The 25,478-nt window shown below is 35.5% G+C and overlaps 1 protein-coding gene across 5 annotated transcripts in view; it reads right to left on the bottom strand.

Moving 5' to 3' along the window:
• Positions 1-25,478, bottom strand: part of AMPdeam (AMP deaminase) — a 114,646-nt gene that overhangs the window by 54,957 nt on the left and 34,211 nt on the right. For 2 of the 5 annotated variants that reach the window (XM_067785629.1, XM_067785634.1), the window contains exons 1-2: positions 16,753-16,857; positions 1,528-1,804 (exon numbers count right to left, since the gene is read on the bottom strand). The exons of 1 other annotated variant lie outside the window; for it this stretch is intronic. In XM_067785629.1, coding sequence (XP_067641730.1) covers positions 1,528-1,666 — 139 coding nt within the window. In that variant the 5' untranslated portion in view covers positions 1,667-1,804; positions 16,753-16,857. Of the gene's footprint in view, positions 1-1,527; positions 1,805-16,752; positions 16,858-21,545; positions 21,642-25,478 lie in introns of those variants that run through there. 2 more of the 5 variants (XM_067785631.1, XM_067785630.1) reach the window with 2 other exon arrangements.

The following is a 25,478-nucleotide window of genomic DNA, read 5'->3' as shown; positions in this document are numbered from 1 at the left end:
TGTTTGAGTACTAGATTCACCGGGAAATTCCTGGCATAAAGTCCGACGCCTGTTTGTGAAGTTCACTGAGGGCCTGCTTGTGTTTTTTGGCTTCATACGGCTGTGTTCTCAGGTGCCGTATTTCCTCATAATGCTTGTTGGGATGGCCAGATTTCTGGGTATTCAACAGGAACTGTTTGGTTAGCAACTCATTTCTCTCCCTGATGGGGAGTATTCTCGTATCATTATGTAGATGGTGTTCTGGGGACATAAGACAGCCCTTGCCGGTTCTGAGAGCAGTATTTTGGCAGGCCTTCTTCCAGTGAGTAGTTTTTAGGCTTGGCGACCATATAGGGGACGCGTAGCATGAAATGGGCTGGCCTTTTGATTTGTAAGTGGTAATGAGAGTTTCTTTGTCTTTTCCCCAAGTACTGCCAGCAAGAGATTTGAGGATTTTATTACGGCTCTGGATTTTCGGTACAATTGCGGCTGCATGCTCACCAAAATGTAGATCCTGATCAAACGTCACACCCAAGATTTTGGGGTGTAGGACAGTCGGTAGCGTAGTGCCATCGACGTGGACGTTCAAAATGGTCGACATTTGGGACGTCCATGTTGTAAATAAGGGCGCGGAGGAATTAGTCGGTGATAATGCCAGGTTTCGCGAGGCGAAAAAACTGGACAGATCAGCGAGGTAGCCGGTTATTTTGTTGCAAATCTCATCGATCTGTGGGCCTGCGCCTGTGGCCATTATTGTGCAGTCATCGGCGTAGGAAACGATAGTAACTCCTTCTGGTGGCGAAGGTAGCTTTGATATATAGAAGTTAAACAAAAGTGGGGATAGGACATCACCCTGTGGCACCCCTTGTTTAATTCTTCTTGGTTTTGATTTTACGTTTCTAAATTGCACCGATGCCTGCCGACCACCCAGATAATTTGCGGTCCACATTTTAAGACTTCGGGGACCGTCAAACATCGCATTCCATAGTATTGGTCCTAGAACAGATGTCTGAGGGACGCCACGTGTGATGTTGCGCTTTCTTGGTCCCTCATCAGTATCAAAGAGGAGTACTCTGTCGCTAAAATAGCTAGCAATTATTCTGCGCAGGTAAGCAGGTGTGCCATAGTGGTATCTGCATCCAGTTCGCAGTGTTAGAAGCATTTCTAATATCCAAAGTAGTCAGTGTCCAGAGCTTCCTTTTATTTTGACCTCCAGTTAAGGCTTCAGCATCTATTATGGATCTTGATTTTCGAAATCTAAACTGACTACTTGACAAGCAACCGATGCCAACATACAAAGTGGCCTCGGACAGCTACTTCAACCTAATCTAACCTAACTTATCTGATATCATTGGTCAAGGTCAGTACTCTTACAGTTATAACGATTAAAAAGTAAGAGAGTGTAAACCAATTTCTCTCTTTCTAAAACATATAGGCAGTAGATCCTTCCAGGCTATTGACCATCTGTGCGTCAAAGACGAATGGCTGTATCCCCACATCCAAACATACAAGCTTTCATATTTATAATGCTAATGAGATTTCACTTACTTCGTGTTGAAGCTGCCGTTCCAGAAACAGATCGCAAAATACCTCGATTGAGTGGTACAAAAGGAAAAACACTTGCTGAATTTTCAGAGATTTCCATCGAATCCGTCGAATCTTCAGCATGTACACCACGTAAACTCATTTTGCACGGGGTTTATTTAAACTTTTTGTATTTACAAATTGTTATTCACGATTTACGTCACTTATTAAATACTTTATTTCGCTTTTGAAATTTAGTATAATTTTTAATTTTTTTGATGAAAAATCCAACACAAAAAACCTAAATAATTTTTGCAAATTTTTAATTTTGTTTTATTGAAGTTTGAATAATTCACGGGAATTTATCCGTTTATCTTAGAGCGAAAGTTGTACGGAAAAATTTTAATCAAATTGTTGTTTACATAATTAATTTTACTTTTGAATTGTGTTTTGCTGTTGCTTTTATTTCATTTTTTTACTTATCATTTGTTTATCAGCTGTTCACAGTTTAATGCGTTGCTTACATATTTCGTAGATATTTTAGAGTTGCCATAATGATGAAATTATTTTGACAAAAATAAAATTGCTACGCACTCAAATAAAGCAATATTTAAGAAATAAGGAATTCGATAAAAAAGTGAACAGTTTATGTATTTTTTATTGATAATATGCGCAGTCAGTGGCTTCTTCAACAGAATTCATAGGCAGGGTCAAAGGTCTGACATTAAGACCATTTAAAAACCATTTTAGGAGTATTATAAGAATCATTTCGAAACTATTTCGGGACCGATTCGGAACAATTTCTTGATCAATTTGGGATTTTCTTAGGATCCTTTCAAAACGATTTCGAAACCATTTTTGGACAATTATGGGATCACTTCGGTTTTATTTCGAGACTATTTCGAAAGTAGTTTAGTACTATTGTAGTGTAGACTGATATCGAAACTTTTGATACAAATTTGGAAAAAAAAATTTTAAATGGGCGTGGCACCGCCCACTTTTGATAAAATCAATTTTACAAATATTATTAATCATAAAACAAAAATCGTTAAACCTATCGTAACAAAATTCCGCAGAGAGGTTGGCTTTACTATAAGGAATGCTTTGAACAAAAATTAACGAAATCGGTTAAGGATCACGCCCACTTTTATATAAAAGATTTTAAAAAGAGTCGTGGTCGAAAATAATAAGCTATATCTTAGCGAAAAAGAGCTTTGTGGCAATAGAATTTTACTTTCTAAATTGAATTATAACATTAAATTGGAAAACACTAAAATTTTTGAAAATGGGTGTGGCACCGCCCCTTTTTTGTCTAAGCAATTTTCAATGTTTCGGGAGCCATAACTCAAAGAAAAATTTACATATCGTAACAAAATTGAGTACACATATTTTCCTTATAGCAGGAGAGATTTCTAGTAAAAATAGAAAAGATTGGTTAAGGACCACGCCCACTTTTATATAAATGATTTTAAAAAGGGTCGTAAAATAATACGTTAAATCTTAGCGAAAAATAGTTTTGTAACAATCGTATTTTTATTGTTCTGTTATATCTATATATATAAAAAGAAGTGTACGTTTTGATTGTCACTCCATAACTCGAGAACTCGAAATTTTTAGGAAAGATACAGGAAGGAGAGATGATGGTTAGTTGATTTTAAAATCCCAAATCGGTTTAGCCATATATATATAAAAATCAAATTCTGTCTGTGTGTGTGTTCGCTATAGAAACGTATTTCCCACACATCAATCATCACCAAATTTTGGTTATGGGTTCCTTCGATCAACGGGAAGGTTTTAGGCTAAAAATAATTTCGATATATAAAAGGGGCGTGGCACCTCCCATACAAATGGAATCTTTGGTACTGCATACCTTTGAAGGTATACATGCCAGAACATTGAAATTCAATGAGGAGTTATATGAGGTCAATCCCTAACACCACCAAGAAAATGCGGAATTTGAAGAAAGGGGGCGTGACACCTCCCTTCAAATGGAATATTTAGTACTGCATAACTTTGAAGGTATACATGCCAGAACATTGAAATTCAGTAAGGAGTTATTTGAGGTCAATCCTTAACACCACCAAGAAAATATGGAATTGGGATAAAGGGGGCGTGGCACCTCCCATTCAAATGGAATCTTTGGTACTGCATAACTTTGAAGGTATACATGCCAGAACATTGAAATTCAGTAAGGAGTTATATGAGGTCAATCCCTAACACCACCAAGAAAATGCGGAATTTGGAGAAAGGGGGCGTGACACCTCCCATACAAATGGAATATTTAGTACTGCATAACTTTGAAGGTATACATGCCAGAACATTGAAATTCAGTAAGGAGTTATATGAGGTCAATCCCTAACACCACCAAGAAAAGGCGGCATTGGGAAAAGGGGGAGTGGAACCTCCCATTCAAATGGAATCTTTGGTACTGCATAACTTTGAAGGTATACATGCCAGAACATTGATATTCAGTAAGGAGTTATTTGAGGTCAATCCTTAACACCACCAAGAAAATATGGAATTGGGAAAAGGGGGCGTGGCACCTCCCATACAAATGGAATATATTATACTGCATATATCTGGATGTCATAATGGTAGGATAATTAAAATTGGTAACGAGCTATGTGACGTTAAGTCCTAAAACCTCCAGTAAAATTGGGAATGGGGAAAAACTATGGCTGCCGTACAAACTTAAGTTATTTTAACACCTAAACTTTGACTGCATTGTTGAGTTTAGCTGTTATGCCTTTTGGACGTTTAGTAATCTGCCGCTGTTAAAAAAATTTTTTAGCTTCAGTCTATCTACATCTTCTATAAAAATCAAATTCTGTGTGTGTGTTCCCTATGAAAACGTGTTTGCTATACTTCGATCAGCACCAAATTTTGGCTCGAGGTTCCTTCGATCAAGACGAAAGTTTTTCATATTTCAGAATTAAGAATTTTAAATTTAAATGTTTTTGTTTTTTGGCTATGCGAAAGAACTATCTTAGCTCCCAAAAATGATCATGTTAACAAAATCAATGATCGCTTTCAAAATCAATTTCCTGGTGAAGTGACGAAATATAAATCGTTCGACACAGTTACAGATGAAGATAAAATTGTGAATTATCCAAATGAATTTCCATACTCCTTAGAACCAAAAGGAATGCCTGCGCATATATCAACTTTAAAAATTGGCTCACCAGTCATGCTTCTTCGGATTGTAATCAAAGCAACAATCATCAGCGGTAAAAGCAATACAATAATATAAAATAAGATACAATAAGATACAAGAATAAAATGTTTTAACAGAAAATTTCACCAAATATGCGTACAAAATTCAATTGAATTTACAGAACAATAAATTAAATTATCAACAAACAAAACAGAAAAAATAACGCAACATCCATTCGATCTCGGGCGTTACAACGTGTGCCTGGTAAAGCTAGTCTCTATTATAAATATATATCTGAAGGAAAACTGCATTGTTACCCGCTCAAGGTCATTGGTGTTGTGTTAGCCACTGTATTCTTTTTGCTTCTTTTAAACGAAGATTAGTTCAGAATAGAACCATATGTATGTGTATTATTGCGCAGCCTTGCAACTTTCTGAACTTGAATTGGAAACTCTTAACTTAAACTGGAAAAAGTTTAGTACCTAGTTGGGGGTTTTCCGTTCTTAATTGACCGGCCAGCTGTGCTTAGCAAATATGGAAACATAGCGATGCTTTGTAAGAGAATAAAGCAACTGAAACTCTTTCACACACAAACAATAGATTCGATCGAGTTGGTAGGGAAAATAGTAAATTTGTGGACTTTTAACTCTTGACAGAATAAAAATACGATTTGCGTTCTTAAGTTATTTTGAATGTTATATTTCTGTTTGGCTCCCTGATTTGCTTATCATACTATTTATTTTTTCAAATCTATTTTCTTACGTACGCACGCTGGGTACTTGCGCTCTTATCTGTTTTAAAATATTTCCTAGTTATTTTGACTCTAAAGAGCGCACAAAACAAACAACAACGGTTTCACCCGAACTTAGACTTCTTTACCTTTTTTTTTCAAACTTTTTATTTGGTGTTTTCTGAATTTTTTTGAGTATGCAGTTTTGTAATCCAATCATATATGTAATGCCCCTATATTGCTACAAAAGGCTAGGTACATTCCCAAACATCAGAGTTCCGATATATTGTTGTTTAAACGTTTTTGCTTTTGTATTCAATAGTCGAATGTACCTAAATTTAAATTTTTCTTGTCACACTTATGCTGCTACAATCACAAAAGTTTTATAGGCTGTCTTGTTTTGATTTCGAATTCAAAACACATTGCGAGTACTTTCTATTAGCAATATAGGAGTATTACATATATGGATCCAATCAACATTAGTCTAACAAATTAAAAGTTATAGATCGCTCAAAATTCGCATTAGTTCCTGACAACTTCTTTACTGAAATGTGTTTTTTTTTTTTTTCAAAATATCGAAAATGTCAAAAACATTTTAATTGGGGAAATTTAATAAAAATTACAACTGCTATTTTGCACACGGCAATGATTACTATGTTCCTGAGAACACTTCTGCATCCGCTAAATTCGCGGATGCTAAGTCCTGAGCTCAAGTTCAGCTGCATTCATATTGGTATCACGCAGATGATATTTCTTTTACACACATTTTGGTACACACACATATACTATATATTTCGAATCCCAAATAGTGTCGAATATTTTTCGGCGCGCTCAACAGAACTTAATTCGTGAGCCGATAGAGACATATGCCTTAACGCCAGTATGAATGCAGGTGAGCTCGAGTTAGCACCAGAAAAGTTAGCTAATGTTGAAATGAACTTCAGAAACATGTCCTAGTAACCATCGCCGTGCGCAAAATTTTGTAGTTTTCCTTTAATATCAATAATATAAAAAAAATTATGAAATACGCCGACATTTGTATCAAACGAGAGTATTTTACGAGATATGGCAATAGAAATACTTTAAGATAGGTGGTCAACTTTGTATAAAACGCCCTATCTCAGAATTCTTTTGAAATTTGGTTAAAAATAAAATCATTAAAAAAAATGTTAAGGTAAACGGTTTTATTGAAACCAATACTTACATTAAGTAATAATAATACTAAAAGCTAGAAAATAATTAGGTAGGTCCTAGGTACTAGTCACACTCCTCATCAATCTAGGGCGTTGATCAGACAAATAAAAGCCTGGGACGTAACTAATTATTTTCTAGCTTTTAGTATCATTATTACTTAATGTAAATATTGTTTTCAATAAAACCAATTAACTTAAAAAGTGTTTTTTAAATTATTTTATTTTCAAGTTTTTAGTCTTTATTTAATTGCCTATTATTTCTCATTATAATTAGTTCATTCAGTGACTCATTATTACAAGGACTCTTTCCTGACAATTTATTACAATCTAAGTCCTCAATACATAATCCTTCCAAAGACTTTACTCGACTAGGCGCCACGTATGCTTGTTCCTCCTCGAACTCCAAAATAGTTTGATGTCACTTCTACCGGACTGTATGTAATATTTGTTCCAAATATGAGCCAAATCGGACCACAAATACGGTTTTTTGAAATATTTCGATCCAAGTGCCACCTATCGGAGTTTTTTTTCTTATTATTGCATTGCCAACGGGATGTGAACTATATTCCAAGTTTCAAGCTTCTAGCTATCGGGAAGTTACTTAAATCTGAATTACAAAATCTGTTCAAAACGTCCGCCCGCTACACAGAGTCAAGCTAAATAAAACCGTTTAAAAACGCCAAAAACCATCTGGCGTCAATATATATTAAACGTGTGCACATATAGGGCATTCTTCAACCGAATTCTGAGATAGGGCGTTTTTGAATTTTAGAATTTTGGGATAAGCCATTTTTGAAAGAAATTTTGAGATAGCGGTTTTGAAATAATGTTTGGGATAGGGTATTTTTTCGAATGTTAGATACGGTTATATTCCACTCTGCAGCAGGTAGTGCATCTCTATCGGAGAACTTATTACAGGAACTTTGAAAAATACATTTTTGTCAAATATGGCTGCTATGACCAGTGAAGCACTTTAAAGTTTTTATGTGTGGCATTTTGCAGATGCAGGAAACTCAATTTTATTTCATTGTGGGTACGGCGCAATTATGAAATGCATGCTAAACTAAAAGCTAACAAAAGTATGCATAAGAATCTACATACAAAATTGTGTATTTAAATCGTATCGTGTTGTTTACAAACTAATTTGAGAACTAATTTAATGATTTAGAGTCGAAATGTCATAGGAAATATTTTAAATCAGATAAGAGCGCAAGTACCCAGCTGGCGTACGTAAGAAAATAGATTTGAAAAAATAACATAATATGATAATAAACAAATCAAGGAGCCAAACAGAAATATAACATTCAAAATAACTTAAGAACGCAAATCGTATTTTTATTCTGTCAAGAGTTAAAAGTCCACAAATTTACTATTTTCTCTACCAACTCGTTCGAGTCTATCGTTTGTGTGTGAAAGAGTTTCAGTTGCTTTATTATCTTACAAAGCATCGCTATGTTTCCATATTTGCTAAGCATAGCTAGGTTTGGTTAAGTTGAACTGGCCGGTCAATAAAGACCAGACATAGACTGAATGTGTCCATAGTGTTACCTGAATTTGTTTGACGACCAAACGGAAAATCCCCAACTAGGTACTACACCTTTTCCAGCTTAGGTTAAGAAAATTACAATTCAAGTTAAGAAATTTACAATTCAAGTTCAGGGTTTCCAATTCAAGTTCACAAAATTACAATTCAAGTTCAGAAAGTTTGTCAGGAATTTTTTCTTTTATGCAATGGAAATTAAAGTATGTAAGATGGTAAATCTTAGCGCTAATAATTTGTTACAAGGATATGAAGGACTACTATCTGTTAAGAAAGCTTTGGACTTCTTAACTCACTTGAATCAATTTTGCTCACATGAAGGAGATAGCTAAGAAAAAACCCTCTCTCCTCCTCTCATAAGAGATCAGTTACAAGGACATCCAGCTATATTCTAAAGGTCACAGGCATTTATCTGCATTAAGTATGACAGTAGTAATGACGAAAACAACGGAGCGTCCACAATCCCGCAAGAAACGTATAAGTAATGTGTGCACAGATCAAGTCTTCCTCCACCTGCCTCTCGCAACTCTGTGGAGGGGGAGACCACTTCCACTTACTTTCCAAGTTCTTTCATGGCCGGAGCGTCCCCATGCACTTGTTGCAAAGAGTTATCCTCATTTTGATTTCTTAGCGGGGGATGTACACGCCTTGGAGAAAACTTGGGTACAGTATATCCAAGCCACCATTGACAACGAAGCATCAACACTTCCGCAAATAACATGTAAGTACATATTACATTACGTAGTATATGAATTGGAAAATTTTCTAAATTTAAATTGGAATTTCTGAACTTTAATTGGAATTTTCTGAACTTGAATTGGAAATTCTGATCATGAATTTTAATTTTCCGAACTTAAATTGTAATTTTCTGAACTTGAATTGGAAATTCTGAACTTGAATTGTAATTTTCTGAACTCGAATTGCAATTTTCTGAACATGAATTGTAAATTTCTGAACTTAAACTGGAAAAGGTGTAGAACTTATGTTATAGAATAACTCCGTGCTCTTGGCTAATACTAGCAGTTTTCTAGGACCTAGCTTAATTTCTGCCTCGATATCTGGCAACTATGTCGCCCATAATAGCTGAAGCCTTGACCTGGTGAGCGCAGGACACGAACACAGAACGTGCTCAACTGTTTCTTCCAGCAGCTAGCACATTCAACACCTGTTGTAACTGATGAGGCTTAACTTATAAGCATGTGATTCCAGAAGGCAGTGTCCAGTTAGTATGCTCATAATGGGCCCTAAGTCTTCTCTCTTCAGAGATATGAGCCACTTTGTGAGTTCAACGTCGTTTGATCTGCACATGATCTTAGATATTTTTTCCTGAACACAAAAATAAAATAAAGCACAGTCTTTGACACTTTTCGGAGTGATATCAAAACTAATTTAGAGTCAACAACAAATATTAGATAGAGTTGCTTTTTGTATTGAGTAATGGTAGATGTGAACAACAAGCCGCAGTGGTGTGGTGGTAGCGTGATTCGCCTTTCACACCGGACGTTCTAGGTTCAAGTCTCGGCACAAGCAACATCCAATTTTTTTTATTATTACAATTTAAAATACATTTTTAGAACAGTTTTTTTTCAGCACTTTTTGGGGATGAAATTCATACTATTTTGGTTTTATATAGAACACCACAAAGTGCGCTTTTGACGCCATTTCATCAGCCTTTTCATTGCCTTCTTTCGCTTTACGACCGGTAACCCAGTATAGATTTGTGGTCCGGCCTGAGCGAAGTCTCTCCAGTGCTTCTTTGCATTCCAGGACACTTCTTAACTAAGTACAGTGTGGGATTATTGCCTTGATCGCCGCCTGACTATCAATATATACATATATTGATGCGACTGCAGCTTAAGCACGCTTTCTCCAAAATTTCTGCTCTTTTCTTCGCGGCTAAAATTTCCGCACGAAAGACAATGCAGTGGTCTGGCAACCTGTAGGATCTACTTATTTCTGAATCGGTACAGTGAACATCACACCCGACCCCTTCCGTCAATTTGGAACCATCGGTATGCACGTGTATAAAATATTTCCGCACTATTGCCCCAACCCTCCGACTCTATTGTGGCCACAAGATCTCTTTCGAAACTAAGGCACGGGGCCATGTAGTCCGTTCGCCCTGTATTTAATGACGCTATTTTTTGGTATACGTAATCTTTTTGTGGCTGTCCACCAAACTAGGATCCCAAAGTAAAGTACGGGCTTGAGAAATGCTGTGAATACCAAATGAGAGAGTTTGAACGATTGACCCCACGTGTATCCTAGCATCCTCTTACATGCATACAGTGTGGCGGGATTTTTTCGCTCTCTTCCACATGGAGTTACCACGAGAACTTACTATCTAGATATTGTGTGCTATACTTTTCTTGTAGAATTAACCCTACAAGCTTGAGGTTAGTTTAATTAGGGACCTTATTTTTTTAGTAAACAATACTAGATGGGGGTTTTCCGGTTTGATCCATCAAAGACTGATTGTTGGTAGACATCTGCCGCTTATGATGACTGAAACTTCATCTGCATATGCCATAAGTTTGACTGATCATCTGACGAATCGCCGAAGCAATTGGTTAGTGACCAGCGTCCACAGATTGGTGACAAGCCCCAACCTGTGGCGTTGCTATGTTTGCAGATTTTATGGCCTTGCATAGATCCTATTGCGACGTGGTCATTCTGCAGCTTTACACGTAGCCTATCAAATACATATGTTAAGGCGGGATGTACTTCAATCGAGTTAAGACTGTCAATGATTACTCGTTTCAAGACCATGTTAAAATAACCGGTGTATTCATGGTGTTCCAGGCCTTTCTCTATATTCATGACGACCCTATGTCATACAGTATCAACCGACTTGTCCTTGACGTAAGCATTTTGTACTGCAGAGAAGAATGCTTCAGTCATATTTGATTTTATGTATATGTACATCTATAAATCTCTCTTGGATTTAAATAGACCTGTAGTCTTTCGGGTGAAGATGACGGGTTCAATCGGCTTTCGGTATGAAGACTACTTCAGCCGTAATCCACGATTGCGGGACGTAGTTCAATTTTTTGCAACTCTCAAAGATTGTTTTAAGCCATTCTACAATCGTTCCACCTGCCATTTGTAACATAGCAAAGAATATCGCATCTAGGGATGGGCATTTGAAATTAGCAACAATTTGCTGTGTTGGAGGTTTATCTGTAAGACTTGTAGCCCCATTGAGCTGTTTGTAACTCTTCAACGGATTTTTGCCGCTGATTTTAGGGGTCCGTTTCTACCTCCTCTACTAGCAGCATCTAATGGTTATTTGTAAGGCTTGCGCATCGTTGCGATGTTTGTCCCCTACCAACACCTCCGCCTCTACGGCTATACCCTCGTCATTTCTCGCTACTTCCAGGTTCGTTCTACCTCCGTTGCCTTTAGCATATTGTGCTGTTGTTAAGACTAGCAGCCCAAATTGTCCGCTTCCAATACCTGCACCACTGTGCCTATGATCTCGTCATTTATCGCAACTTTCTGGTTAAAAAGGTCCTTTTTTACCTCCCCTGCTTTTACTATGTTGGGGTTATTATCCGTAGAAATCCTTTCCAGGACAGTATACCCCTAGCTAAAAAATTAAAATACTATAGGTTTAAGTACATCCTACAGTTTGAAACAAATATCTCAACAAGCTAAATAAATATTAAAATATTAACAACGACATTTTGAAATAAACTGAGTGCTATATATGGAAACAGAGCAAATAACTAAGCACACATCTACACCTAAACAAATGTGTGCCACCATCATATTCAAGTTCACGAGCATACATTTTGTTAAACATTTTAGTATTTAGAATTGTGTTTGCTTTAGTAAATAAATAAATTTACAATAGACACAAGTAAGTGTCTTTTATACAATAATAAAGAATTTACAGATTTGTATGCATTATAAATTATCTTTCAGGTTCAATGTGTCGTAAACAAAGTGATAAAATCTTTATACTATTTAAGCACAAATTTAAATACAAAATTTATACAAATTCTTTCATTATCAATGGTATGGTACCGGCAGATGGTAAGAGGAAAATATTTAAATTTTTATTTAATAAAGATACTTTATTTACATTAGATGGTTTTTAAGCTTTGGTCCGGTCCACTGATAGTAAATTTAAAGAACACTGAAAGAAAACAGCTGGTAAAATCAACTTAACTACGGGTTAATCCAACCCAAATTTTTGTCCTTTTCTATCCAACTCAAGGTGTCGTTGAGTCAACTTCGCATAAATTGTTCATTCCGGATTAACCGTTTAAACAGTAAAATCAAAAAAAAACAAAAATCAAAATGTTATCATACGTAAGCACTTTTAGCTTAACAATTCTACTATCACCCTGGAAAGACCACTGAAACTGTTGAAATAACAGATTTCATTCAAGATTAGGATAACAATGAAGTGCAATATGAGAAGATATCCCTCTTTTTGCAAAATATTGTCGATTGTTGTCTGTTGCAATGACCGATGAAATCAGTATTTTTAACGAAAAATCAGTTAGATTGACTTTGTAATTTTTACAGAATATTGCTAACTTAAGCTCAACCGTTTCTCTACTGCTGAAATTACTAAAAAAAATGACTTTGACAAAAAAACTCTGTTGATGTAACCGTAATGTAATACAATTTACCAAATGTCTGTCAATTCAAGAACAACGAACCCGATTTATTTATTTTTTTAAGTGTAACTTCTTTCGGTAAAGAAAAATATATATATCAAATGGTTTATGGTCTGCCTTTGCTCTGGGAATTCAATACAGTATCGTCGGAACTACATTATTTCCCAGTTACTTATGGTTTCACAGAAGAGCTCTGTACCATAAAATGCTGCTAAAGCGCTTTGCTTGGCTAGGTAGTCAGCCTGTGCATTAGCTTCATGGCCCTGATGCATGAAAAACTATCCTAGCAAAACTTGTTTTTGGCTCCCAGTTCATTTAAGACTCAAAAGCATTCATCCACGAGCTTAGAAGTAATTGTGTAATACTGCAGGGCATGTGAGGCTGCCTGGCTGTCTGCCATAATAAGGGTACTCCACGAGGATAATCCGATTCGTAGACATGCTCTATCGCAAACTTTTATTGCATGGATTCCTCACTGAAAAGTAGTGGAGTGGCGTCCCATTGGTATCGATATCTTGAAGTTCGGACCATAGATGGCAGCTCCCGTTTTCCCGTCAACAAATTTTGATCTCCCCGTGAACCAGACATCTGAGTCACGGTCAGTATTTGCATTCCGTGTTTCCCAAAGAGTTCTATCCACAATGGACACCTCAAAATACCGTGAGATTTTTTTAATATCTAAGATGTATACTTAAATATGGCGCTTGTGTGGATTAAAAACGTAATTGTAATTCAATGTGCACTTACTTGCAATTATTTATTATTTTTAGAACTTTCTGGTGCAAAACTATAGCCTATACGACCACACCTTCTAAAAATTTCGAACTACTCAAGCACATAGGGCTTTGGTTTTGCTTAAAGTGCAAGAAAAATACAAGCAATGCTAATGACATAGCTGGTAAATTGTTGATATTATATCTCAGTTGGCATTCATCACTTGACAGGCTTAGGATATAATTGAGAGAGAAAAAAGAAAAGTTACAAAAGATACCCTGCAGAAGAACTCACAGACAGTCACGCAAAATGACACATTCACATTAGAGTTTTAATGCCTACCTATGAACTTGTGCTAGTCGGATGCAGCACGGGACGAGTTGGTCTGAGCAACATGTATTTAATTTAATTAATTAAAGCAAGCGACTATCTCCGCCCTAAAGGCAACGACTAACACCCTAGGTGGATGGCTGAACCAATTAAGAACGCGTACAGAAGGTTTGCAAAGATAAGCAAAGATCATTTCGTAGAGGAAATCACAATGTTGGAAGTGTTAGTTGAAAACCCTGCACAACGACAGAATTAGAACTACGTAGTACCGCCTCTTAATACGATATAGTTATGTGCTAGTTTGGAACTAGTGCGATTGCTAGCTGCCAGGTGACACATTTTCATATTTACATACATACATATATTACAAAGAAAGAAATTAACAAAAGAATATTTTCGCAAAAAAATGGGGGGAAATGACGTCCTATATATTGGCAAGAACTCAAATAACGCAAAAAGTGTGCGCAATTTATTGTTATGATAAACATTGGGGGTTCGTTATACCCAGTAGTGCTAGCATAGCTAAACATGAATTTGTATATGTGTAAGGTATTCTCTAGAACTACTCAAACGATTTCAATAACAATCGCAGTATTCTACGCCCCTTTCGGAAAAACCAAGTATATGTAAATCGACTGCTGAGTGGAAATGCGCCCAATCACGGCTGCCGCTTCAAAAACGGCCTATCACAGAAACATTTTTTAAATCGCCCTATTTTAGATTTTGTTTGTCGAAATGCCCGATCACATTTTAACGTCAGATGGGGCGAAAAAGAAGGGTGAGAGAAAAAGGAATGGCCGGTTAGAAATAAAAAAGCGGGAGAGGTATGGGAGGCGAGAAAAGTGTTGCGGAAAAATCAAAGGGAAGGAAGGGAAGACAGAGAACCAGAAGAAGAAGAACGGAAAGGGTATTAAAAAAATGATGATGCATTCGAAGCGAAATCGAAGAGGAAGATAGTGAGATAAAAGGAAAAGTAGAATAGCAGGTACTGTGGACAAAGAGAAGGGGAAAGAGAGAAAATGAAGAGTACAGAAAAGGGAAAGGAAAAATAAAAAAGGGAGAAGGAGCAGGAGGGAAGTGAAAAATTAAGGTGACAGTTGAAAAGTTAATAAAAGGAAGAGAGGGATTTGAAGAAAAGTAAAAGGGGGTGGGGAAAGCCGAAAGAAGACAGAGAAAGACGAGGAAAAGTTTGGGAAAAGGGAGAAGATGAAGAAGAAACAAGTAAGGACGGGATTGTCTTCCACTGTGTCGAAAACCTCACACCTTTCATGAAAGGAGCCATACAATAATTAGATGAAATTAGAAAAATTCATAAAATCTGAACAATCAGCTGTATTTGACATATATAAGTCTGAAAATACAGAAGGGTTTTGTTAGAAACTGATTGAAATTTGAGCGATTATATGTTCTCTATTTGACCGATTTTAATGTTCAGACATCAATATGAGTCTTACACATATGCAAGAAGCTGGTGAAATTTTAAGCTTCTAGATCTAGAAATGGGAAAGAAATTACGAAACCCCACTTATCTGAACAATCGGTTGTTTGGGATATATGTATATTACGAGGGTTGCTATTTATATTTTGAGCCTAATAATGAAAAGACAGTAATTTATTATCGAAAAAGGCGTTATTGTTTTTCGAAGTATTCTCCATGATAATCAATACACTTTTCCACGCGTTCAAACCAATTTTCGAAGCACTTTTTACACTCCGATTGAGGTATTGAGGATTGAGCTTTTGTCGAATTGTGCGGGATCCAACGCGAACAAATTTTTTTTTTCACAGCTAAATCTTCATGCAATATCTTATTGATGCTCGTCATACTAATGCCCAAGGATGCCTCCATCTCACGATAAGTCGTATGACGATCTTGCAATATAAGTTCGCGAACAGCGTCACTGTTTTGTTGCACAACAACTGATTTTGGACGACCTTCATGACTTTCGTCCCTGAGTGAACGGCGGCCACGATGGAATTCGTTATACCATCGTTTCACAGTGGCAAAGGATGGGGCTTCATCACCAAAAGTGGAAGTAAGTTGTCCAAAGCACTCCTGTCTTGATAATCCACTTCGAAAGTCGTAAAAATCATCGCACGAAAATTTGCACGAGTTAATCCTATTTTTTCGCTGAGATACAATTTTTAAGTTACTGTAAACAACACAAGTTGTGCTCAAATGTCAAAATTTTCTGAAGAAGGTTATGCTTAAAAACGTCAAACTTTGAATTGAAACCGTCAGATGGCGCCGGCAAAGCTCAAAATATAAATAGCAATCCTCGTATATGTATGACAGATCTTGACAATTTTTTCAGAAAACATTTTATGCCTTATATGGATGCATCCTGTGAAATTTCAAGCTAATAGCTGTTAAAATTAGGAGATGATAAAGCCCTCTTATTAGAAAAATCGGTTTTATGGGAGATATGTATATGCTATAGTATTCCGATCGCGTCGTTTCCGACAAATGATTAATCGGAATCCCAAATTTACCGGCTCACCAAATTTCATAAAGATATCTCAAAAAATTACGGACAAGTTTCCGTTCAAATAGACAGACATTACTAAATCAACTCAGCTCATCATCCCGATAATTTCGTTATGCTTATTGGCGGGTCTATTTGAACTCCTTTAAAGACAATTGTCGAAAGAGTATAGGAAGGTTAACAAGATCTTTATTTCCACTGCGTTCGATATTTAAAATAAGACATATTTAGACTCGAAATTGCTAAACATAACAAAACATAATTTAAAACAACAGCAGCAACAATATCAAGATTTCATTAAATTTTGTGCAAGAAAACTAAACAATTATCAGTCGTTGATTTATCATTTGTGTTGCATAACACAACAATTGAAAATGTCACTGATTGCACACTCTGAATAGCTGCCTAAGAAAAACAATTTTTAGATTTAATATTTTCAGAATTAGATATAAGAATTTCCCACACTCGTACATTAAGAAGCATTTGCACACCTAATAGGTAGCTAATTGTTTTTTTTTTTCTTCAAATCACAATGCGTTTAATAACAATTACAAGAGTTTGGGGAACACTTAATTTTTTCAGAAAACATTTTATGCCTTATATGGATGCATCCTGTGAAATTTCAAGCTAATAGCTGTTAAAATTAGGAGATGATAAAGCCCTCTTATTAGAAAAATCGGTTGTATGGGAGATATGTATATGCTATAGTATTCCGATCGCGTCGTTTCCGACAAATGATTAATCGGAATCCCAAATTTACCGGCTCACCAAATTTCATAAAGATATCTCAAAAAATTACGGACAAGTTTCCGTTCAAATAGACAGACATGACTAAATCAACTCAGCTCATCATCCCGATAATTTCGTTATGCTTATTGGCGGGTCTATTTGAACTCCTTTAAAGACAATTGTCGAAAGTCAGGCCGAACTTAATCTACCATTTCAATTTCATGAAAAGTACAAAAGCTCCTAGTTTATTGTTCTGAAAGGTTTTCATTATGAGGCACCTTACAATTCCTCCACTGCTTGTTTGGAATGAATACAAAAGGACACAACTTTATCATTGTTTCTGATAAGCGAAAAAAAGTTTTTCTAGAACATTTGTATAGTGTCAAGAGTGAGTACACAAAATAGCACATCTGCATGGAGTTAAGTTATTCCGAACTCGCAAGATTTGCAAGGGAGTACTCTCGGCCAATTCATCCCATGATGGACCGGGTTTAAATGCAAGCGATTCAAAAAATGTAGGAAATATGTTCCCTTATGCTACGCTTTCACCAAACCCAAACACCGAGGAGTGTTTGCAATCGTCGACCTATTGCTAAAAACACATCCAAAAATCTCGGATGAGGTATCGAAAGACTAGCTTTGATCTCGGTATTAATAAGCCGAAAGCGAACATCTAAAATGTCTTTTCTGTCAAGAGATAACTTGTATAAAACTGTTGACAAACACGGAGTTTGGGTTTGGTGGAAACGTAATATTAAATATATGATAAGTATTAAAAAAAGTAGAAATTTTTTACTCATTTTACACAAAGTTTCCTCAATTCAAGGAAGTTTTTTTCGGAAATATCTTCCTCATACAAGTTATGTGTTTTTTTGCTGAGTTTATTTTGAAGCCTTCCTGGGAAGCAGCAACACAAAGCGAAAACTTCGAACTATGTACAAATTTAATTACTCCTCTGAACTGGTGCCAATTGGATGTACAGTTGTTGAGTCACACTTTACCAACAACGCTTAAGTCTGAGCTATATGTATTTAAAGAACACGATCAAAAGGTATACCAAGGGGGGCAAGGATATAAGCCCGATGATCATTCGCTGGGTGCTATCGGTGCTAAAGAGAAGAAAAATCTGTCTTGAGCTGGGAGGGAGAAATTAGTCAGTTGTGGCCACTAGGGAATGCCCTCAAGGAAGTGTACTTACTCTCTCCTCTCTTGTGAACCCTAGTCATAGATGATCTTCTTCAGTTTCTGAAATCCAGTGGATTTACCACACAAGGATATGCAAATGACTTAGGATGCACGAGTAAACAATATCCCATCGTCCGCAACAAGCCCTGCGAATCATAGAAAGGTGGTGCGATACCAAAGGATTGTCTATCAATCCGAACTAAACTATCCTAATGGTTTTTACCGGGCGAAGAAAGCTGTACATTTCAAAACCATTCCTGGATGGCACCAAAACCCGATCTTCAATGAAATCCAAATACCTAACGGCTACAGTGGACAGAACTCTAACGTTGAATGCTCATTTAAATGCTACCTTAAACCTGCACTCGCCTGCATGGCAAAACATGGGAGCTATCTCCCAAAATCGTATATGTTTCCTTAGTTTGTTGGGCGAAGACCATGCAAAGAACGGCTTTGTCAAAAGTAAGCAAACTGCATCGATTAGTTTGTATTGGCATAAAGGGTGCGATGAGTACGTCGTTTGCTGATGCACTATTCTAATAGAGAAAAAGCCAACACTTGCTGCACTAAGACTTCAAAAAATATCTGGTCTAAAGAGCAGCAATATGACAGCAATTATGAAAGTAACAAGAAAATTTTAAGAAAATCAACGTGATGCAATGGCCTCTACGCTCAGATTCTCGCAGAATATTGTGGTGTACATTGTAGACATAAACAGTGAATCCATATATTGACCCTGACTCAAAGGTCAAGTTCACAGATGGATTAAAATTTGATGACAGAAAATCGGGAGCTGGCGTATATGGCCCAAACATCAAGAAATCGATACAAACGGGATGCTGTGCCAGTATTTTCCAGGCAAAAATCCATGCAATAAAAGTTTGCGGTGGAGCATATCAACGAAAAGTCTAGGAGTATCCTCATTCTGTCAGACAGCCAGGCAAGCCTTACGTGTCTTGAAGTTTTATATAATTACTTCTAAGCTAGTGGATGAATGCATTGGAGTCCTAAAGGTCTTTAAAGGCAGAAACTTTCCCATCTGGGTGTCGCGGCTCTTAATCCCTTCGTTATATTTAGTAAAAATCCTGAAGATGTACTTAAATACTTTAAAAGCCTGGACGTACTGTACTTAATAGGCTAAAAGGTCAAGCACAATTGATCTAGACCATGAGACGCCAAAACATAGAAGTATTTGCACGTTCCTATGCGGAATGGTAGGACAATTGTGCTACGGAAAGCACAGCCCTGATCTAGATAGACAGATAGACTTATTTTGGAACTACTTAGTGCGATTCGCTGCAAGGCTCTTATAAGTAGTTTATTTCAGCTTTCATATTTTTTAATGTTCGTTGCATTTCTCTATTGAGTTTCTAGTTAATAAATGTGTGAAAGCTCGCAGCTGGGTATATAACATTCAGCTTCGATCGAGCTTAGACTTCCTTACTTGTTTTGTTTCCTTTAAAAAAAGTAATGCATTAATTTTTCACACTGGAACGAAATATTTCACTTCCAATGTTGCATTTTTAAAGCTCGGACTGCGAACAAAGCATCAATGCGCAAATTGATCAACAAATCGTTTTCTATTAACCTTCCTATACTCGCGCCAATTATTGTAACATCTATGCTCGCGCACGTTCTCACAGACCGATAGTTCATACCCTCTACAATATCTTTTTTTAATACTTTTTTTTTTTTAATATTATAATTATATTAAAATTTGGGGCATAACGAAACAAAATAGTGTGCATAGTACTTCATTTATTAATTATTTTACAGACTTTCAGTCTATCACAAATCAGTCTTTAAATTTGAGATATTTTTCTTAAGTAATAGGAAAACAAAAATAAAATCTTAACTTCTTCTTAAAACAAATAAACTTCTTAATAATATAAAAATACATATCAAAGTATATATTTATCTGTGTTTGACTTAGTTTTGAGCCTCACCATAACAATCAGGGCATACTCCCGTCGGTCTCACGGATTGATTGGCGCCAAATGCTACAACACCATTGTAAACTTTACCAAGTAGCGCAACTAACAGCTGATCGCTCAAAATTTGCACACACACACAAACATCACTAATGGCCACATTACGGAAATCTTAGCGAAATTGAAGTTAAATTTTTAAACAGACATAACATGTTATAATTTTGGAATATATAGCATCTAGGACACCTTAATTGCAGTAATTGAAAGAAAATGTTTGCTTATACTCAAGTATTTAATTATTTTTTCTAAATTTATCTTTAATATTGATGCAATGATTGATCCAGTGCAACTCTGGTCTTCCTACTGTTTTTCATTCCACTCCATTCGAGTGCCTATTTTCACGGCCTGCGAGTGCCTTCCACTCTATTCGCAACATAACCTCGAATTAAGCTGCCAAACTATATAGTAAACAATGTACAACACGTACGCTTCGCACCATTGTAAACTTTACCAAGTAGCGCATCTAACAGCTGATCGCTCAAAATTTGCACACACATACAAACATCACTAATGGCCATATTACGGAAATCTTAGGGAAATTGAAGTTAAATTTTTAAACAGACATAAAATGTTATAATTTTGGAATATATAGCATCTAGGACACCTTAGTTGCAGTAATTGAAAGAAAATGTTTCTTATACTCAAGTATTTAATTATTTTTTCTAAATTTATCTTTAATATTGATGCAATGATTGATCCAATGCAACTCTGGTCTTCCTACTCTTCTTCATTCCACTCCATTCGAGTGCCTATTTTCACGGCCTGCGAGTGCCTTCCACTCTATTCGCAACATAACCTCGAATTAAGCTGCCAAACTATATAGTAAACAATGCTTCGCACGAACGCACAGCGTGCACTAAAACGAAGTAAGCCACACGTCCGACAGCTTGCATAGAGCTCGGCTTCTCCAGATTTTCGTGCATAAAAATAATTACGAAAATGTGTTTCGTCGGTCTCAGAGACCAATGGGCGAGTATAGGAAGGTTAACAAGATCTTTATTTCCACTGCGTTCGATATTTAAAATAAGACATATTTAGACTCGAAATTGCTAAACATAACAAAACATAATTTAAAACAACAGCAGCAACAATATCAAGATTTCATTAAATTTTGTGCAAGAAAACTAAACAATTATCAGTCGTTGATTTATCATTTGTGTTGCATAACACAACAATTGAAAATGTCACTGATTGCACACTCTGAATAGCTGCCTAAGAAAAACAATTTTTAGATTTAATATTTTCAGAATTAGATATAAGAATTTCCCACACTCGTACATTAAGAAGCATTTGCACACCTAATAGGTAGCTAATTGTTTTTTTTTTTCTTCAAATCACAATGCGTTTAATAACAATTACAAGAGTTTGGGGAACACTTGATTTGTCTGCAAAATCCAATTGCCGTTGTCGGTTGACAAAAGAATTTTAGCTTTCCGCTTGAAAATTCGCGATAAACTGAATAGATTTGACTATACAAAATTACGCCGACAACGATCGAAACAAAAGATTTCTTGGTATGAGTAGGTAGTACTTATAGAGCTTACGCTAAATTGGATACAGTAGGTACACTCAAGGGAAAAAGTATTGGCCCAAGGACTTTTTACTGTTTCCACCAAGTTTTGTTTAAGAAAAAAATGTTCGCTTTTTTTTTAAATATATGGGTTATTCCATCCCATTTCGACCAATTTTGAACCCGACCCCTTTAGAATTGGCTGAAAGTTTTTCTTATTTTTCTAGCTTACGAAAGACGTTTTTCAGAATTTTTTCACATTTTTTCATCAAACCCAAAAAAAGTTATGAATTGAAAAAAAAAACACCGTTTTTGTTTTCAAAATGCTATAACTTTTTCAAAAATTGACCGTTTGGGATCTTTTTTTTTTAATTTGTTTTTAAATGTACTTTTCGGAAAAAATTCAAAAAAATTTTTAAGGTTTTTTTTTTTGTAATTTTTTATTTTTCGAATTTCGCCCGTTTTTTCTCATAAAAAACTTCAATCAATTCTGCAATCATCCCCACTAATCCCGGAGTGGGCCGATTATTTTTTTTTTATTTAATTGAAAAAAAAAAAACATTCAAGGTTCGAATCGAGCTCAAGGCCAGAACAATAATTTTTTTCTAATGATAATTATTGTTATTTTTTTAATTTTTCTAAATTTGAAAAATTGTATTTTTTGTTTTTGGAATAGTAAGTAGAAAATTTTTCAGACAACCTGACATAGCTGCGCAGATAGATCCATTTCGAAGGGTGCTAAACCTTCATCATCAGTACGCTTTAGGCATGCTGCGCTAACCATTTAGCTATACAGCGGTGGTTTGTTTGACTGGCAAATTTGCTACTTCTATTCCTTTTTACCAACTATATTTATTCAGTGTTGCGCCATCTGGTGGAAATCACTGATAATGCTGGATTTTTGTTTATTGTCAATTACTTTGTTTAACATTCCCAAGTGCTCATGGTTTATTAACAATTGTTTTTGTTTTTATCGGCCTATTGATAAATCATTCAAAGTTCAGCTCGATTCGAACCTTGAATGATTTATCAATAGGCCGATAAAAACAAAAACAATTGTTAATAAACCATGAGCACTTGGGAATGTCAAACAAAGTAATTGCTAATAAACTAAAATCCAGCATTATCAGTGATTTGCACCAGATGGCGCAACACTGAATAAATATAGTTGGTAAAAAGGAATAGAAGTAGCAAATTTGCCAGTCAAACAAACCACCGATGTATAGCTAAATGGTTAGCGCAGCATGCCTAAAGCGTACTGATGATGAAGGCTTAGCACCCTTCGAAATGGATCTATCTGCGCAGCTATGGCTGGTTGTCTGAAAAATTGTCTACTTACTATTCCAAAAACAAAAAAATACAATTTTTCAAATTTAGAAGAATTAAAAAAATAACAATAATTATCATTAGAAAAAAAATTATTGTTCTGGCCTTGAGCTCGATTCGAACCTTGAATGATTTATCAATAGGCCGATAAAAACAAAAACAATTGTTAAAAAAAAAAACTTTAAAATTTTTTTTGAATTTTTTCCGAAAAGTACATTTAAAAACAAATTAAAAAAAAAAAAATCCCAAACGGTCAATTTTTGAAAAAGTTATAGCATTTTGAAAACAAAAACGGTGTTTTTTTTAAAATTCATAACTTTTTTTGAGTTGGATGAAAAAATTTGAAAAAATTCTGCAAAACATCTTTCGTAAGCTAGAAAAAGAAGAAAAACTTTCAGCCAATTCTAAAGAGGTCGGGTTCAAAATTGGTCGAAATGGGATGGGATATGGGGTATATATACAAATACGTAATAAAATCAATATAAACCATATATGTAATACTCCTATATTGCTAATAGAAAATGCTCGCAATGAGTTTTGAATTCGAAATCAAAACAAGACAGCCTACAAAATTTTTGTGATTGTAGCAGCATAAGTGTGACAAGAAAAAATTTTAATTTAGGTACATTCGGTTATTGAATACAAAAACAAAAACATTTAAACAGCAATATATCGGCACTCTGATGTTTGGGAATGTACCTAGCCTTTTGTAGCAATATAGGAGTATTACATATATGATATAAACTGAAGTTCGAAATTTTGAGTTCAAACACGAATCTTCAGTAAAATTTTAAAATTTTCACCAAGATTTTTCTGAATACACTACTCGACAAAAAAAATCTCCAAAAATAAATAAGGCCTTTCCTAAAGTAAAATTTTCTCCTGATTCCGAATATGACTTCCATTTTCCTGTGGCAGATCTAGTTTCCGAGATATCGGCGAAAAATATTTGCAGAACACTACTTCATATAGGTAGGGCAAAAATTTGTAGTTTTCATTTTTTCGTTTTAAACTGTTGAATTATACATTATACTAATTCCCATAAACATTTCTTGCCTTCACCTCCTTTCAGTATCTTCAGTAGTTTGGCCACTATGCCAAAAAACGTTGACAAAATTTTGAGAAAAAAAAGAAATTTTTTACAAAATTTCAGATTTAACCATCGGAATCGGAAAAATTCTATGGACGAAAAAAAGTTAGCCCTTCTATGTTGTAGGTAATTTAACTACGTACATTTTAAGCCCCGCTAACTTGCAAGCGTCTATCCTAAAATTTTAGTTTTACTTTGATAAAATTGGCGAGACATTTCATTTGGTCACTCTACCTTAGGGTCTAATAAATTTAAAAAGACATCAAGTATTTAATTGCCACTACTGTTTTTTGTAAATTTTGTTTTGCAAATTGTAATGCAAATTTATACAAACTATATCGGTAGATGTGTTTACGAAATGGCTTCTTGCAAAAGAGATTTTAAATGTAAAAATAATACGGATGATTTTTGCTTTATTTGCGGACATTATATTTTTGGAAACTCAGCTCGGAAAATAACTAATTCTGTCAAAGATGCATACTTTCATTATTTCGGTTTCCGTGTAAAAAATCTCGATAAATCTTGGACACCTCATTTTATTTTCGCCTCCTGTAGATTAACTTTAATGAGATGGGTATCGGGTAAAGGTCATAACATGAAGTTTGGTGTTCCAGTGATGTGGACTGAACCCTTTAACCACGACCAGTGCTATTTTTGCGTAATAGACCTTAAAGGAAAAACGAGAAAAAAGAGGAAGTTAATAAGTTATCCAAATGTGGCATAAGCTAAAAAGCCAAAACTATATGACCATACCGTACCCATACCTAGGCCACCTATCAGTTTTGAAACCTCAAGCGAAAGTGACTCCGAAGCAGATAATTCAGACAGTGAACAAGAAGGAGAGGTCCCACATCGAGTCTCACAAGCCGAACTTAATGTCTTGGCTAGAGATTTGAAATTATCGAAATTTGATAGCGAAGTTCTAGGATCTCGTTTGCAGCCATGGGGCAGCCTGGGCCTTCGACAAGTACTTCCAAATTTCGAAATAGACAAAAGACTTTATCTTCTTTTTTTACTAAAAGTGAAAATATTTGCTACTGTAATGATGTTCAAGTTTTATTTGAAGCACTAAAATTAGAAAATAAAGTGGATGATTGACGCTTGTTTATAGACAGTTCAAAGCATAGTTTAACTAAAAAAAGCATTACTCCATAAAGGAAATTCGTTACCGTCAATACCAGTGGCACATTCTGAGAATACTAAAGAAACTTATTTAATCATATCCAATTTACTTGAGCTCATTCAATATAAACAATTTAATTGGAAAATTTGTGCGGACTTAAAGGTAAGTAGTTTCGGTGGTACAATTTAAAATAAATAGTATATGAAATACATCCCAGTTTGTAGCTATAATTCTCGGACTTCA

The sequence above is a fragment of the Eurosta solidaginis genome, chromosome 4, assembly GCF_040869045.1.
Source record: "Eurosta solidaginis isolate ZX-2024a chromosome 4, ASM4086904v1, whole genome shotgun sequence".
NCBI lineage: Eukaryota > Metazoa > Arthropoda > Insecta > Diptera > Tephritidae > Eurosta > Eurosta solidaginis.
The sequence above is the reverse complement of the archived record's forward strand: the minus strand, read 5'-3'. Positions and strand labels throughout refer to the sequence as shown.